Source organism: Poromitra crassiceps, assembly GCF_964638095.1.
Source record: "Poromitra crassiceps genome assembly, chromosome: 11".
Classification (NCBI taxonomy): Eukaryota; Metazoa; Chordata; class Actinopteri; order Beryciformes; family Melamphaidae; genus Poromitra; species Poromitra crassiceps.
In genome coordinates, this window is record NC_139643.1 from 36906210 (window position 1) to 36924831 (window position 18622).

The 18622-nt window shown below is 42.5% G+C and overlaps 1 protein-coding gene across 1 annotated transcript; it reads right to left on the reverse strand.

Moving 5' to 3' along the window:
* Window positions 1–577: 577 nt before the first annotated feature.
* On the reverse strand, window positions 578–18232 carry cratb (carnitine O-acetyltransferase b). Its single transcript, XM_083646808.1, has 15 exons — window positions 17820–18232; window positions 16866–17087; window positions 15293–15411; window positions 14535–14588; window positions 12328–12493; window positions 7642–7816; window positions 6710–6800; window positions 6003–6090; window positions 5771–5871; window positions 4941–5060; window positions 3989–4111; window positions 3322–3457; window positions 2933–2995; window positions 2707–2844; window positions 578–1582 (listed from the first exon to the last, which is right to left on the reverse strand). Exons 1-15 carry the CDS (start codon window positions 17868–17870, stop codon window positions 1379–1381), a joined length of 1851 nt encoding a protein of 616 aa, XP_083502934.1. The 5' UTR covers window positions 17871–18232; the 3' UTR covers window positions 578–1378.
* Between the last annotated feature and the right edge of the window lie 390 nt (window positions 18233–18622).

Consider the following 18622-nt stretch of genomic DNA (forward strand, 5'->3'; position numbering starts at 1 on the left):
ATCTAACGCATTCCCTTTATGTATCTTGATCTTGCATAATAACACTTTTAGGAAAACACTAACCAGCTGCAGAGCCTCGCTGCCTTTTGTTTGTTCCGGTTTTGATAAGCGTGCCGCAGGTGACGTCATGGATGTTAAAAAACGTGGGGTGACGTATGTCCGGAGCAGGCATGTCCCGCCCTACTCTGCCTCTGATTGGCTTAGCCAGCTTTTACCGAACCCTCATGCCTAAACCCAACCAATCATCACACCTCATACTAAACACTATTTAATAACTACAACGCTTGCCTAAAGAACATTTTGTTACATTATCAAAATGACACATTTGTTGAACATATGCGTTATTTTTTAACACTTATGTTATATAAAAGGTTTGTACTGTGCCTAACAAAGCATATTCGCTGTTCTAAAAATCACTGTAAAGCACAACTTCTGACTTTTACGCAAAACACAATCAAAAAAGGGAACACGGATAACCAGCATATTATCCCATGCAAAACAAACACAACCCTGAGATGTCACCCTGCCTAACCACACCCACAGGCACACAAAAGCATTTTAACCAAGCAGTGTGTGAACAGGTTTTATTGACCAGGCCTGCAAGCACGTCCCTCTATCAGGGAAATAGCCAGTTTACATTCATTTCATAATACAGTAGACTTTGAGACTGAAGAGCAGGTTGTTCGAGCCCAACAAGATGTTCGAGCTCACCCAACAAAAGCTCCCGTCATTTCTTATTCTTTGTACCAATAATAACCATCTTTCTGGCATCATTTGGTCCTTTTCAAACACACTTATCCTACAAAATAAACAGGTTTGATAAACATTAATAGTGATTCCAAAGGCAACGCATCACACATGGAACATTTAATATTTGCAGAGTATCAGATAGTCATCTCATGACCGGCAAGGGGGGAGTGCAGTAAATTTACCCATAGATATGCTTGGCTTCCTGTGATTAATGTTAGAGTATCAGGCAAGCTTTTAACACAGTGTAATTGTTTTTAGTTTAAGCATTAACAGATTCCTCCAAGTGCATCCACTGCAACAGCTATATTGCAACTTGCTTGCTTAGCTCATGCTGGGAAAATAGAAAATAGAAAATGAAAGAGATTCATTATCAAAAGCGTTATATTAGCACCTCAGAGCCCAGTACTTTGAGTTCAGTCATCGTCGGTGTTTTCTCAGCACTAAAACGCTCCGCTGCAGCATTACAGGCCAGCACGCATTAGAAAACATTCAAGCCTCATCAAGACTTCTAGAGCGACAAGTGCTGGTTTAAGAAAATAAAAAAATCTTTCTTTTCTTTCTACAAAGAATGCCACCATTGCTCCTCCTAGTGTGGAGCTGTGGCATCCTCCTGGACACAGGCGCAGCCCTACACAGCAGGCTGCAGCAGCTCTTGGAGCTGACACAGGGTGTTCTTCAGGGTGAGGGCCAGCGTTTCTGCGTTCGTCTCCTCACAGCAGTTGAAGGCGGTGATGGAGAAGTGGACGTGGTCGGCCTGGGGGTTGTAGCAAATGGCATAGCCGTCAGGAACCAGGGGCCCAAAACACATCACACTGTCTGTGTTCGCAGGCACCTGACGGAACAAGAGAAACGAGAGAAACGAGAACATGAGATGTTGCTGACATGAGATAATGTAAAGGAATACCGAAGTGAGAGTAGAATCAGGCAAACAGTATGCAGACGCTATTCACAAATGACAAATATCCGAATTAAACTATGCCTACAATATAACAGTGTGTTATATAAGTGTTAACAAGATGTGGCAAGGGTGTCTGGGTAGTGGAGAGGTTTGACACAATTGGCTGCGTCTGTGGGTGGGAAGCCGGTGGGGTACGAGTCCTGGCCACTGCACTATCGCCTCCTCTGGAGCGCCTGTTCGGGGGGGGAGGGGAACAGGGGGAATAGCGTGATCCTTCCACACGCTACGTCCTGCCGGTGAAATTCCTCTGTCAAGTGAAAAGGGGCGGCTGGTGACTACACATGTATCGGAGGAAGCATGGTGCTAGTCTACAACTCTCCCCAGATCGTCAGAAGGGGTGGAGCAATGACCGGGACAGCAGGGGGAATTGGTCAAGTACAATTGTGGAGAAAATGGGAGAAAAAGCGGGAAAAAATTAATAAAAAAAGAAACGAAAAAAAGATGGTGGCAAGACGGAAGAACAATGCTGACATTCTTATTGATTGTGCTGTATGTAAATTCTGTCAATTCTGGCCAAACGAGATTATGGACCAAGATCAATGACTTTGTCGACTTTGATTAAGTGGGACGGTGATATGGGCAAAGAGAGTCAATCATCTGAATGGGGAAGGGCACAGTATAGACCTGTATTGTAAAAGAGCATTAACGCAAATGGCATGTGACTACTAAGGAATTAACAATCAAATTACAGCAGACAATGAAAAACATGTCCACCCCACAGCAGCTGCGCAGCGGCCGAGCTAGCGAGCCTGCGCAGGGGGCAAGCCTAGGAATCCAGCACGCGTTGCACGCGAGATGTCTAGTTGTTGGAAATTCCCCAAATATATGATGAGGTAGTAAATGTGCTACACAATAACGGTATTTTGTGCGCTCCAAAACAACAAGAAAACTTCTGACACAAAATCCCCCCCCCCCCATACATTCACTATAGTAAATACCTTTAATGTAAACACATCTTTGACGTCTCTAATTTGTTACTAACACAGACACAAACACACCTGTCCCGTTCTGAGTTTCCAATGTGTTGCCAGTCCGTACGCTGTGTCCATGAAGACTTTGGGGATGCTCAGTCCCTCCTCGATGGCCTGGAGCTTCAGACCCAGCAGGTGGCGGTCGATGCCGCGGCCTTTAAGAGCCTGAACAGAGCAGAGGACGAGCGACGGTGAAAACGGGAGACTAAAAGACAGACTTGCATGTCATTAGTTTGGGTTACGTGGTGTTTACCTGCTCAGTCAGAGCGCTGTAGGCATCAACAGCCTCACGGAATAGCTGCAGCTTTGCCTCCCTCTGCAGCACAACAAAGAAAACGGCATGAGTACACAGTGTGTTACCATTTTATGTTTTCAACATTCTATGAAAGTAAATATACAGTATGTCAATCATAGAAATATAAACACATACATGAAATATATATACATAAATACATACATATTACAGTGTTAGCATTTCGTTGTTTATCTTGATTGTCGATGTTGGTTTGCTGGCTTGTTTAGTCTTTTTAGTGCTCCCTCTTTCTACATCTTCCTTACTATTTAGTCACCCGACACCAAACAAGTTAACAATATAATTTCAATAGACATAGAAACGGTTCAAAAGGAAACATTGTTCCTCACCGACACGGATGGATCGTCGAAGGCCAGTATGAACTTGAGTGTTTGATTTGTCGGGGAGCGGATGAACTCTGTCCGTCCTCCTCGAAACATCCTCTGGGAGGCGATGTCACAGGCAGGACACACCTCATTGTGAACTCTAGTGGTGATGGGAAGGACAGAAACCCAATACTGCTCATTTTAAACTGAACAAGCAATCACAAAATTCTGACTATGGCTCTTTTCCTTACAGTAGCATGCTTCCAGTAGATAAATCAATGTGTCTGACACATTACACAACTCTCTGGAAATGTGCACAACAAAGTGTGAAAACGCCACAAATAACAAAATAAATGATCATATCTGCAGTAATTCGATATTTACTCCACCTTAGAAGCCCCAATGTTCACAAACTAGTTTGCCTGCTAGCTACTGTATATTTATATGATCTTTGATAATAAGCAACACGTTCACGCCTGTTCTCTGGGAAAGTCATTCTGGGAAATGTAGGAAATGACTAACTGAAGTAGAAGTAGATGCGGCAGGTTGAGGGAACGTGGGCAACAGAAAATGGATAAATTATAACACTGCTGGAAATGCATTGAACATACTGTAACAGATTGGTGATATTTTATTGCAAACAATAACACAAAGATCTCCTCGTTCCCTGTGATAGTGTCAGTGTCCTGACCTGTAGTAGGCCAGCTGCAGGGCAACCTGGATGAAGGAGTTGGGACTCATGCTGTGCTGCTTGGGCAGCTCTTTGCCAAACCTCTTGAAGTTGAACACGTTCACATCGAGGTCGTTGATCAGTCTGCAGGAAATTCAAACTAAGTAGTTATTGCCAATTCTGTGACTTGTTGATTTATAACTGTGTGGCTAATGCAGAGATTTTTTTTCTGCTGTGCACAACTCCAAATTCAGAATTTCTGCAGTTTATAATACTACCAGGTGTCTCATAATCCCATAATCCCATATCTCATAAAAAGCTAGTTCTAAAGTGAACATATTTGTAAGGAGATTTAACAGCCAGGGGTAATTCTGTAATGGGCTAACTGGGTTTTTGAACAGTGGCCATATTGTTCAGTGTTCACATCTGTTCAATGCACTTAAATCCTCTCAAATCAATAGTGCACAATATAAGGCAAGGTTTCCTCCTACACTGAGACCTCAGACACCTGACTGATTTAAGGCTGTTCTGAAATCAGTTTAAATGCTTGTGTTTAGGGATGTGCTCAAAGGACAAAATGCAGGCTTCAGGACAGACAACCTGGATCACAACAGTGACTTTTAAACCAACACGCCAACAACAACTAATAGGCAAATCTCCCAAAGTGTTGGCGCGTTCCTTTAAGCGGGTCAGGTTGGCAGCCAAGCCAATGAGAGAACATTGTTTAGGCAAGGTTACAATAACAGAGGAGAAGATAGCTCTATTTACACTCCTGTGGCTTCGGCTCAGGCCACCTATGTTTCGGCTTTGTTAGGTTTGAAAGCAAAAGCAAACATCAGCTTCCAGTATGCAGCAAGGCTATTCTTTCCCTATCACAAGCGGCATTATGCAGTGACCCTGCATTTACACCCACCCGAGCCTGTTCACAACACAACAAGCTACGAGAGATCAAGAAGGTGAAACAGGCGCTTACATGTCCAGGTTCTGCTTGGCGTGCTCGATGTCCCTCTTGATGTCTCGGTCGATGTTAAAGTAAAGCTTCTTTGGCATCGCTAGTGGGACCAGTGGGGCCCTCTTGGGGTCTGGTTTCTCACTGCAGTATGGAAAATAAAAAATTACCGTAAATTCCGGACTATAAGCCGCACCTTTTTTTCCCGTTTTTTGGGCTTTTTTGGCCCCTGCGGCTTATATAACGGTGCGGCTTATCTATGGATTTAAAAAAAAAAAAAAAAAAAAAAAAAAAAAAAATCTCTCTTTTTTAGCACTCTTTCTAACTATAAATCCTATATAACTATAATAAGTTTTAATTTCCTCTCTTGCCCTCTTTTCACCACACTGTATGACACTGTATGACACTGTGTGCACTGTAAAAAACAACACAGGTGGTGTTGTGTTATGTTGTTTTGTTGAAATGTTAATAAATGGGAGCTTCCTCAAACAGCCATCTCTTTCCCGACAATCCCCTCTGTGCATGAACCCTTACATATGGTAATTAATTAATAATTAAATTAAAACACAATAAAAAAAAAAAAAAAAAAAAAAAAAAAAACATTAAAACACCCGCGGCTTATAGTCCGGTGCGGCTTATATAAGAAAAAAATAGTCAACTTTGCAGGTGCGGCTTATACACCGGTGCGGCTTATAGTCCGGAATTTACGGTAATTAAGTCACGAAGCCAGCCAAAGACCACTTTTATGGGCATTTGGGCGGATGTTAATTTTTGCACCCTGTCGTAGGAAAGTAGTAAACACACAAATACCACAAAAGCAGCAGGAAATAAAATGTAGGGACCAAGTATCTCACCAGTAGTCCAGAATATGATCCAGCAGCATTGCTATGGGCGGACCTTCAGCGGTGGCTTGTTCATACAGAAGGCCCCATGAGCCGTCCTCACCCACCACAAACTGTTCAACCAGGAGACACACACAGCTGGCTGTGAGATTGTCAATGATTCTTACTGTAAGGAGTTTGTATCAGCTGCCCGTGGGACTCTTTTTCCTATCTGACATGATATGAGACTATTCCTTCTGCTCACCTGCAGTGTTTTGTCAAACCAGCGGTTGCCGCTGTTGGAGAACGTCCCGCCCCCATGCAGAATCTGGGCTGCCTTTCGACTAGCATACCTGCCAATCAAAGTTAGAATAAGCAGAAATGACATACTGTAAAGGTCAGAAGTGGTATAGATGTAATGGAACGCAGAATTATGCTGAAAATCGTACTTCAACGCATTATGAGGATTACAAACATGCTAAAAGTAATGCTGTGCACTATTTACAGGGTAAGCTGCAATGCTGACATTAGATAATTGCAACTCGGAAAACTCGGGTTTGAGAAATGTTGCCCGAATTTCCTACTTGGAAAACATTTGTTCGTTCCGTTGCATTTTCCTATTAAGAAGTTGGAATTTCCAAACTCTGAGTTCGAATGGAACGCAGAAGAAGTAAGTCAAGTTTCTATATTGATTTGAGACCTCGGAAATGCAAATTTATGCATGTGACATTTTTTAGATAGAAAGCTGGAAACATGTAGCGTCAGCGAAGCAACTGGGGCAAAATTTCCAAACTATTTGTGATTGGAACGAGTGTGACATTAGAGGAAGTGACGACAAGTGTACATTATTGCTTAAGAATACCAGAACACACAATGGTATCTGTCCACAGAGGCTTTGCCCTACATACTTGTATTTAGCAACCAGGAAAATACCTGAGTGTGGCTTCTGGGCGTGTGTGTGTGTGTACATACTTCTCATCTGATATCCTCATGACTGGAGAATCCAGACACAGGGTGAAAAGTCCCTTCTCTATCACCCGCACCGACTCCTTGTTTAGTTTATCTGAGTCATGGAGAGAGCATGGAAAGATAGAAAGAGACAGAAAGGCAGTTTTTTTTTTACCTTTATTTATACAGGGGAAGTCTCACTGAGAGCAATGCTCTCTTTTTCAGGAGTGCCCTGTACACATTCACACACACATTCACACCTGGAAGCTGCCCAGTACAACCACAGTCTGATCTGCTGACAGTATAAACAAACATCAAATTAAATCCCAGTGTTCCTTTTTTTAATTAAGACTTGACAACTTTGAGATCCAGTTTTCACTCTGTTATTACATTATCTTTGTGCTGGCAAACGATAAAGTCTTTCAGGCATATTTATCAAAATATAGCAATATTATAAAAAGGATGACGTTTGAATAGTGCTTAGTCAATAAAGCTGCATTTACAGCTACCAAAGCTATCTACTGAATAGTACAGTACTCCCAAATCAAGATTTCTGTGCTTCTGGACCTGTCAGATTCAAGCCTTTTTTGTTTTGGTCCCGTCTTGGCATTGGTCAATTTACTACATTCACCTATATCAAGCAGAAAATGAACATTTTTATCCAAAAGTAAAAGCAACACATTCGTCATATTTTCTCAAATTAGGTTTAATCTAAAATAGTATAACATAAGCAATAACATATTCTTGAAAAAGGCTTGCTGCCTCCCTTTGGTCTTGCTCTCATCTCAAGCTCAACTTGAGAACATGGTCTTGACTACCTCGCTGACAGCTACCAATAATAGTGCTATAAATCTGCTAAATGCCTACATTGTAAAACATATTCTACTATATCTATAAAATGGTTGTCTCGCATTCTCTAAGACACTTTAGTTGGACATATATACTGCATGCTGTACCTCTCAGCAGGCGGTTGTAGGCCTGACCCCAGGTGTGGCGGTGCTCGCTGGTCAGGATGCCCATGGGCTCCTTGTCCGTCTTCCAGGACTGAGACCTGATCCTCAGCAGCTGAGCGTGGATCTGGCTCTCCGTCATCCGGGAGCCATCGCTGTTATACACCTCCAGCTCGAAGAACTAGAGGCGAGACACAAAGACATCAGGAGACCACCTTCATTTAGGTCTCGCTTATCAGCAGGTGAGTTTAAAAAAGAGGAATGTTTGGGAAGTGAAGTGTGGTCTTCTCAATTTTCTTCTCTAAACTCGGGTGTTTGGGACATCCTGGTAGCTCAGTGGGCCTGAGATTCATACCATGTGACTTGTGAGAGCGACGTTCCGGGTTTGAATTCGACCCGGGACCCTTGTCATCTCGTGTCATGTCATCCCTCTCTCTCTCCCAATCTTTCCTGTCTCTATGCTTTCATGTAGTAGTAGTAGTAGTAGTTTTATTGTCAATGCATAAAAAATTATACAACGAAATTGCAAACTTCATCTGTCAAATAAAAGCGCAAATGCCAAAGAAAAAACTAAACCAGGGTTATTTATGTCTATTTATGTTTTTTTTACAAAGACGAGACAATACACTTCCCACCAAGGAGCGGTTTATTCAAAAGAGCATTTACTCCTTTAGTTTGGTTCATTTGAGCAGGGGACAGTGGTATTCAAATTCCGGTGGCATTAAATGACCGCTTCAAAATGTGGGTCTTGGGATTTCCCTACTAATTGTTGCTTGTTTAAACACAGCGCTGAAATGAAGGAAGTGTTTTGAAAGGAAGCAGAAGGAAGTATTTGTACGCAGGTGCGTGGTCCATCGGTGGTGTTGCGTGGCAGCGTTACACCACTGCCTAGCTGCCTGGCATGCGCACTACAGCGTTTTCAACCACTATTCCGCCACCGTCTGCACGCGATTCATTATCATACAACACTGTGTGTAAACGCCGAACCAAAGTTGAGAACGCAACGACAGATTGATGTTTTCTGCAGGGAGCGTTGCGGTGTAAACATGGCCTAAGTGAACTGTGGTGTGGTTCATTAAGAGTGAGAAAGTTATACGAACCCACTACTAGAAACAAGCCCAAAACACAAGGGTTTATGAATATAAGAAGACATCTGATAGCTGCTTGGAAAGCCTAGCATAACAAAAATGAACTCATAGAAACCCGCAGTCTTGAATGATGTTCATATTCAGCTATTTCTTCATGTGTTCTTATCTGATATGAAAACAAGAGAAGGTAAGAAGTCCATCCTGCATACATACTGTAGCTAAAGTTACACAGACTTGAATGAGATTTGGTTTGACTTCCTTCCTCTAATCTCATTGGATGACAGGTTGCCAAAACAAGCTACTTCTGCATCTATGTGACTTTTTGTTACTTAACAATCCAAATACAAAAATGCAGTAAAGCTGGTTCACACCAAAGTAAACAAACTGTAGGTGTGATCGCACAAGATAATCTGCTTAGCGTGAAGAGCTTTCTCTGGGAATGCCAAGAAACAAGAACTGACATGACAAAGTCGTATAACTTGAAATCCCAAAAGGGTGAAAAACAATGTGAAGATGCATACAATAAAGGGCTGAGAAGTAGGGCTGTGGCGATTCACTTATCTCCCGATTCGATACTATCACGATTCTTGGGTGCCGATTCGATTTATATTGCGATTCTTAAGTATTGCGATTCTACGATTATTGCGATTCGATATTACGATTTATTGCGATTTTTGTTTATTTTTTTCTTTTCTTTTTTCAGTTTGTTTGCTTTTTTACACTAGATTAGAACATGGGAAAAGTTGAATCATACACTAGAGACTGTATATTATATATCATGAGTAGGGCTGGGCGATATAGTTAAAAACAGGGGCGGACTGGGATCATAATTCAGGCCGGGCATTAGATACCAAGCAGGCCAGGCCGATATGGGCCAACGCGCGTGAAATTTGGGCCGTTTGAAGCCAGATTTGGGCCGTTTGAAGTCCAATTTTACAATGAGATTCAGAGATTCAGACTAACTAATAAAGTAATAAAACCACTAGTAAACCAGTAGGCGGCGCCTAGCCTGCTGTTCAGTGAGTGGCCTGACTGCAAGCACACACACACAAAAAAAAAAAAAAAAAAAAAATTAATTTGCGATTATCGATTCTGGAATAAAAGATCGATCCAAAATATCGTGACATTAAAAATCGCGATACTTAGGTGAATCGATTTTTTCCCCCCACCCCTACTGAGAAGGAGGGGCAACAAGAAGACAGAAATCCAGCAGCATCATCACCTGGTAGTTCCTGACCACTGTGATTAGGGCTGGGTTCAAAAAATTGATTCTCCGATTTTTAATCGATTTTTATTTTAATCCTTTGATATCAATTAACACATTCACTGCCAGCCTTTTTTTTTTTACTGTAGGTAGGTTCTGCCAGAGGTTTTTTTTGAGGATTCTGGCTCATTTTACAAGAGCCGAGGATTATTTTCTGCTTCGACTTTGTGAACACAAAGTTCACAAAAGTACTAATAGAATGTGTGCTTTCTCTGTCTAAAAGAGTTAGTTTGTAGAGTTAGTAGTTATGTAGATATTAGCCGTTGAGTACAGCATGGTTTCAGCGTCTGAGAGTGAAAGCTGAGATAATCGCAGTTTTGTGAAATTCAATCAAACAGGCAGAACAGTCACTTTAACCATTTATTTTTGGCATCAGTGAGAGATCAGACATCTAAACAATATAGTTCTGAACGCCCTCTCCTTCAAACTCCTCCCTCCGTGGGCGTGTCTGGTGGCTTTCAGCCTGCGTTTGTCACAAGCGAGTGTTCTGCTGCTGCTGCTGCGAGTTTGAGCAGCCTCCCTCCCTGGCAGCGAGTGTGGATAGGGCTCACTTGTTTCTTGGGTTTGAGAGCTTTGATGAAGCTTTGTGCGATTCTAGGCTTTATGCTGCGTGTTTCAAAGTGTGTTTTCCACCCAGTCTATTTTTGGAATCCCCCACCGCCAGCTCCCAGCGCGATAATGCGCGAAAGTGAAAGCGTTTTCGCCAATCCATTTTACAGTAGAGAATGGTTTCGTCACACTGCTTTTTGCTTGCCTTCCTCTAGTCAGGAAAGCACTGTCGCCACTTAGTGGGTCGGTGGAATGGGTTGTACACGTTGTACACGTCCAATACTTATATAAGAGATGTAAAAGGGTTAGATGCACATCCCACCGTCAAAAAAACAAAATCGAAAAAACACGTCATTGGCAGTGAACGTGTTAATATGTCCAGAGATCGATTTTTTTTTAATTATTATTATTATTATTATTCTTTTTTTTTAATAAACAGGCTAAAATATTATGCTGTGTGTGGTAGTTGAAACATAGTTCCAAGTTGACGTTTATTTATGTTTGTAGTTTAAACAAAAACATAAATACTGTAGACTACATGAATGGGAATGTTTGATCATTAATATCTACTTTTAGAAATGATATAGGATGAAATCAAATCACTGTGCATAATTGTGAAAGTGTCTTTATTGACAGATGAAAAGGCTGTTATTTACCCTTTGTCACCACCTGGTGAGTAAATATATGTGTAACTAAAACCATTAAAATTGACAACAGGTCTGCAACTTTTTTTCCCCATGTATCTACTTGGCGCAAAAAAGGTTGGGAACCCCTGTTTACATAACTGGACAGTCATGTAATTCAGGTTACAGCTCAAAAAACACATTTTGGTATCACTAACCAAATCGATATTGAAATTAATCGAATCGGAATCGAATCGAATCGGGATTAATCGATTCGCAACCTTGTGAATCGGAATCGAATCGATTCTTGAAATTTGAACCAATACCCAGCCCTATTCCTGACCACTGTGATGTGTGTTGCATCATCACCTGGTAGTTCGTTCCTGACCAATGTGATGTGTGTTGCATCATCCCCTGGTAGTTCCTGACCACTGTGATGTGTGTTGCATCATCACCTGGTAGTTCCTGACCACTGTGATGTGTGTTGCATCATCACCTGGTAGTTCCTGACCACTGTGATGTGTGTTGCATCATCACCTGGTAGTTCCTGACCACTGTGATGTGTGTTGCATCATCACCTGGTAGTTCCTGACCACTGTGATGTGTGTTGCATCATCACCTGGTAGTTCCTGACCACTGTGATGTGTGCTGCATCATCACCTGGTAGGTCCTGACCACTGTGATGTGTGTTGCATCATCACCTGGTAGTTCCTGACCACTGTGATGTGTGTTGCATCATCCCCTGGTAGTTCCTGACCACTGTGATGTGTGTTGCATCATCACCTGGTAGGTCCTGACCACTGTGATGTGTGTTGCATCATCACCTGGTAGTTCCTGACCACTGTGATGTGTGTTGCATCATCACCTGGTAGTTCCTGACCACTGTGATGTGTGTTGCATCATCACCTGGTAGTTCCTGACCACTGTGATGTGTGTTGCATCATCACCTGGTAGTTCCTGTCTGACCACTGTGATGTGTGTTGCATCATCCCCTGGTAGTTCCTGTCTGACCACTGTGATGTGTGTTGCATCATCACCTGGTAGTTCCTGTCTGACCACTGTGATGTGTGTTGCATCATCACCTGGTAGTTCCTGTCTGACCACTGTGATGTGTGTTGCATCATCACCTGGTAGTTCCTGACCACTGTGATGTGTGTTGCATCATCACCTGGTAGTTCCTGACCACTGTGATGTGTGTTGGCGAGCGCCGCGAGCGGCCGTGGTGAGCGATGTAGTCGTGTTTGGGACCCGGGATCCTACAGGAGGAGAAGAGGAGGGGAAAGAGCTCCATGCACAGAGGCTTCCCTCGCATGTATTCTGCTGGCAACTGGCCGCTGAGAGAGGGAGGGGGGGAGAGAGAACAAGAGAGAGAGGGAGGGAAGGGGGGAGAGAGAAAGAGGGAGGGGGAGAGAGAGAGAGGCAGAGAGAAGGCAGGTATTAATAGTGTTCTCTGCTTGGTTTATTTGGATATGTGACACCTCAAACTGTGTTTGTGTGTGTGTGTGTGTGTGTGTGTGTGTGTGTGTGTGTGTGTGTGTGTGTGTGTGTGTGTGTGTGTGTGTGTGTGTGTGTGTGTATGTGTGTGTGTGTGTGTGCGTGCGTGCGTGCGTGTGTGTGGGGACAGACTGTAGAGAGTTATGGCCATAGACAGCAGGGGAGAAAGAGAAAATAATAGAGAGCTGGATGAAGTAACAGAAATACTTTGCAAATACTTTGTAGGGTTTGTTTTAGCCTACTTAGGCGCCAGATGGGTGGAGTTGGCAAATTATATGGCAAACCCCGCCCATCCGGTCCTTTATTGACACCTACTATTTAACCCAAAGAAGAGATGGCAGGGGAGAGGTTTCAAAATCAGTAGTGTACAGCTGGCTTTACACAGATACTGTTACCGACAGTTAGACAGTAATAAAATAAAATTAGATACAGATGAACTTCATACAGCAAATTAATAAAGGGCAATGGCATCCAGGCTAAAGGTTGGAGCACTGGAATAGCTGTTAGTGAAAGTGACACAGCAACACAGGAGATTAAAAGAGTCGTTGGATTGAGTTGTGTCACAAACTACTGGGTGATTAGGGGTTGGGTACCGAAATCTGTACTTTTAAGGGTACCGACCAAATTACATCGGTATTACCCGAGTACCGATTCAAGTCAAATCTATCGGTACCAAATTTCGGTACTTGCTGAGAGCGCATCTGTGTGTGAAAAGGTCTAAATAAATAATAGTGTTGAAATTGATAAATTTTTACTTATTTTTTTACAACTGAAATTACATGTTTGTACTTATGGAGAGAGCACCGGAAAAAGGTACCGGAACCGGAACCGGTTCAAATGTGAACGGTACGCAACCCTATGGGTGATCAGTTTATACCTGACACTTGGCTGAAGTATTTGTTGCAGGCAATTCATATCATTTGTTTTATCCTCCTTTAAAGTGTCAAAAACCATCCTGTGCACTGTTTACAGATCTTATATTGAGAGCCTCATAACCTTTTCTTTTATATGTTGGTTTAACGGTTTGTCTGTGAAGGACAGAAACAGCCTTAACAATATTGTCAAAGTCTGCTCCAAAATTATTGGAGTCCAGCAGAGTGACCTGAACGCGCTCTGGAAGAAGCGAGTGGTTCAGAAAGCAAAAGGTCTTATGGACCAACCTGACCATATCCTGTCCTCTAAATTTGCCCTCCTGCCGCTGGGACGGCGCTATCGGGCACCTCCCTGCAGAACAAACCGTTACTTCAAATCCTGCACTTACTTACTGTATGTATGTAGTATGTACTTGAACCAACAACACTGCATCCTAACATTTGCACTTTTTTTTTTGTGTATGCAATTTTTTTTTTTTTTTTTATTTATGTCTCTTTTAAAACCAATTGTTTACACATGCACCTTATGCACTTTACATGTGTACATCAATGTTGCGCCATGCATCTATGCGGCTCAGATCCATGTGTGCTGTGGGACACGAGGAACCAAAATGCACTTCCCCTCGGTCGATCACACTGAGTTTCTCCTTTGTTTCTTTTCTCTTTGTATGTCTACATTTTGTATCTTGTGATTTAGGACAGAGACATAATGTGTTTACCCGCAACGGTGATGAACTGCAGAAACTGAATTGCCCCTTGGGGATAAATAAAGTTTTCTGAATCTGAATCTGAATTTATTTTGCTTGTTGTATTGTAATTACAGTATATGTGATTCAGATGCCGTCAGAAAAGCTTACAAAATGTACTTCCAAATACTTCCCTGTGGTCGGCTATACCATCTAGTATTCATTGTATTGTGCTGTGTGTTAACCCCCATCCATATGGCGGCTAAATTAGCCCAAAACAGTTTTGTATTTGGCCCACGTTGATCATACAGGTAAAGACTTACGTGTGGATTTTGGCTTTGAAATCCAGCACTGCAGCGATCAGTTTGGATGCAAACCTAGAGTGGAAAACAAACATGTTTTCGTCAGAGTTTTATTATCATGTAGAAAAGCTGATTATTCACTTGTGCTATGTCAACACTCAGATGCATGTCCATCGTACCTCAGTCTTACAAGAGGTACGATTCCTCAACGATTCATATTCAGGAAAATCTGCTTGAGGTGCCAATATGGTCACGGTGTGAACGATGTTCACACACATTTCAAATGCAGTTTAGAGATTACTCATGCATAACAGAGCCTGTATAAATATTGCATATCTACATTTCTATAGCTGGTTTTGAAGGGATTTCATAAGACTAAGGGTTGTGGAGTTTCCTCAATCCACAGAGGAGCATGTCATCCTTCAACTGAGGCTCAAACACCAAACTCACAAAACTGGACTCGGGTAACAAAGTGACGATTTACAAAACAAAAGGTGTGTGTGTGTGTGTGTGTGTGTGTGTGTGTGTGTGTGTGTGTGTCCATCCAGAGCCTGTCAACACTTGCTTAGGTTTGTGTACGAGCCACAAAAACTGGACATGTGTCCTCCTCACTGGAAACACAACTACATGATGACACAGAGAGCGGACGAAAATAAATGGATTGTTGTCGTCTGCTTGGCCTGGTGTCTGTGTTTCTTTGAACTGTGCCATGAAAAGTTCACTTCATCCCAGAGTTACATTTAAACTCTTATAATAAGTGTTTAGGTTTCCACACTCACACCAGCTGGTTCCTCCAGCCATTATAGTCTCTCCTGGGAAGAGAGATGGCCGGGTTCGAGTGCACAGGCAGAGGCTGTCTGCTCTCCAAGTACGCCCACTGCACCCACCAGTCTGAGATCTGCACAGGAGAGACCAGTTAGGTGCACACTAGTCACAGCCAAGGATCAACAATCACTAGCAGAACAAAATGGACGGAGGGATCAAGAGCATTTTTTTTGTCTTATCGTCTAAGAGTTGTACTACTGAGGTAAATTCCTATCAATTTCCTTAACAAGGAAAATTATTGAAAGTTGAATACTAGAATTGTCAAGCTAGAGGCACAAAATATATTTTAAGCCAATGGTTCTCAACCTAGGGGTCAAGAAGACCCAATCAGAGAGCTGATGTGGTCCTGGAGGAATCGAGGCTTGATTGATGAAATGTGAAATTTATTGTTGTGTTTAATCTTTATGATCTCGAGAAATAATTCATGTTGCAGCTTCTAGGGTTCTTCCATTAATTAATCCGTAAAACAACCTGAAAAGCACAGATTAAAAAAAACACACAATTTGGTGTCCAAGTTCACCAGAACCACCTATGGTTTGTCTTGGGAGTTTTTCCTTGCATGCATTTAGGGTGACCCTGGATACTGTGACCTGGGCTGCATTTAGCCACGGTCACTGCGTTTAGGGTAAAGTGAAGTCTGGGGGATTAACGGTAGATTGGATTAGTGTTTCCCAAAGACTGGGCCGGGAGCCACAGGGGGGTCGCAGGAGATTTTATTTGGGTCGCCAAATACATTTGCATAATTTCTTCCAGTCTTTTATTTTGTATATTGTTAAGAGAATTCCCCACGCACAGCCAGTAGAATGATCAGGTGCTGGTTGGTTGCGCGGTGGTTAATTTATTAGTATATTGTTTTACTGATGAGAGGAAATAAAAACAATGTTAACTCAGCCTAAATGCATTTATTTGATTTTATTTATAAAGTATTTAACGAGTGTATGTTTTCAATAACATGTGCATAAAACATATATTCTCTTTGAAATGGCTCGTTTACCTATTCAAGATAATATAAGGTGATGCAAAAATGGCAGTAAATAATGGTCAGGAATGCTCATTCATGCACAAATTTGCTGTTCTCACGATTGCTAGATAAGGCCTATTGTGAATTGGGTCGCAACGGTTTGTCATTTTGAAAAAGTGGGTACCCAGAAAAAAGAAAAAAATGTGATGGTCAGTTAGGCTGTAGAATAGCTATAGATTGTCTTGCTAAAATATTCTCTTACCTACCTTGCATTTTCTTGTTTTCTTTTTTGCTATGTTGTTTTATATATAATTTGTTCCATTTTGCTCATTGCTTGTTTAGTTAGATCTAGTATCTAACTAGATCTGAATAGATTCTCTGTAAATTCCTTTGAGACATGCTTGTGAATTAGGGCTATATAAATAAACTTGACTTTAAACAGTTTCACAACATCAATATCAACAGTGCTGTTCATCCACCCCTGCGTGCTCAAAAAAAATCACTGCAGTGTTATCTGTCCACCGTTAAAACTCGTGTGGTTTCCTATACTGACTGATATAACAGACCCAGTTCTTGCTGTGCCCGGCTCTCCTCTCCAGGCCCTGCTGCAGACTCTGGCCCAGGCCGCCCGGCTGGCCGAACTGCGTCACCATCCTGCGGGTGTGGCTGAGCTCGTCGGGGGGCAGCAGGGGCTCCAGGGCTGTCAGGTAGCCCTGCAGCGTCTGAGCCAGCGGGGGCACGGGCTGGGGGGGCGCCGAGGAGAAACACTGCTCCTGTCTGGATGTCACCTGCAGGTTCAGGACATGTTAGTGACATCAAGTGTGACTGTGAGGTACAGTGGAGATGACAGGTCCTGTATTTACTGCATGTGTGCAACACAATAAAAAATAAATAATAATGTTTCCCTGAATAATCCCTCCCCTCCTGCATTTTTGACTGATTAGTTTACTTACTATCTTTATTTTATTTATTTTTCAGATTTCTGTACACAACTCTGTATCTTGTATGTATGTATGTATGTATGTATGTATGCATGCATTTTATTATATTTTTTATTGTACTTGCCTTGTGTAATTATCATTTTTCCTCACCATAAAAGTAAACACAGAAAGTAAAATAACAATGATCAAGCCAAACTTCTACACTAAGTGCAGATGTACAGGTAGGCCACTGTCAGTGCAGAGACAACTGTAATGCATGCAGTGCTGAGTGCTGACACAACATAACACTGTTTCACTTCCATGATATTTTGACTGAAAGCCAAGCAGAAGGCAGAGCAGACCTAGGGCGTATCACAATAGGAAGTGTATGAAAGACGGCTGAAGGTGGAAACTTGATCACTAGTTGCTCTTTCTTAGTTCCATTGCCCCAAACCAGAACAGCTATGCATGTGACACTGACCACTGGCCTATACTGTAAATTATTAGGCTAGGCAACAATAACGTTAGGCCACTGTGTCAGGCTGTAGCATGGCCCGTCTAGTTACAGTGAAGAAGGAAACGCGAAGAAAAACCACTCACCCGAGACAGCCAGGCTCTGCAGGTTCCTGGTTGTATTTTCCTCACTATCATGTTTCTTTACGTAAGTCGCTGTTGCATCTGAAATTTGTCAAAAGCAGCTTCGCCTTCCTATATTTTGAAGTTTTGCAGGTTTGCACAGGCTAGCTCAGACGGCTCAGACAGCCAAATCGTCCAAACTGAGTCGGAGCCCTCCTACTTCTTCTCCGTGTTGGAAACAGAAAACTCGTCTCATCGCCTAATAGTTCCTAAGTGGACACATTTGCCTGGTTTCTTCTTTCTTCTTCCTTCATAGTAGGTCTACGAGCAGTCGTTGTTTCTCTGCTGACGTGCAGAGGTGCACGTACCCCATGAGGACAACAAAGCCTGCACACGTGTCGTAAAGTGTTTCCCGTGTAAACACCCAGCCAAACTGACCTAACATGTCCCCAAATCATATATAGCAGTACCGCATATCTCCACAGAGCGTCGCTGTTGTCTAGTCCGTCCCTGGTCCCAAACTGTCTGTGTTGTTTTGTTCACCAAAAAAGATGGCGGGGGGGGGGGGTGAATAACACTAGGTTGGGTGGGTGCCTGCGTGGTTATTAGTTACTTCATCAAAATTTAACAGTAATGTACTCCTTTCCCAATGCACTCTAAAGGCCCAATTATACTCAACGCTAAAGACGGAAACGGAGACGGACAGAGCCTTCTGTCCGTACTCTGCGTTCATTTCGTCCGTTTTCTGTCCGTCATCTGAAAGCTGACGGATACGCACGAAACGGAGGAAAACCACATACACACTCATACATTTGACTCTCTACTGC

Coding starts and splice junctions, on each gene's coding strand:
- cratb (XM_083646808.1), bottom strand. CDS start 17,870: ATGATAGTGAGGAAAATACAACCAGGAACCTGCAGAGCCTGGCTGTCT. Junction 4,112..4,940: donor GCCAAGCAGAACCTGGACAT/GTAAGCGCCTGT, acceptor AATTTCCTGCAG/ACTGATCAACGACCTCGATG. Junction 3,458..3,988: donor CTGCAGCTGGCCTACTACAG/GTCAGGACACTG, acceptor CATCACCACTAG/AGTTCACAATGAGGTGTGTC.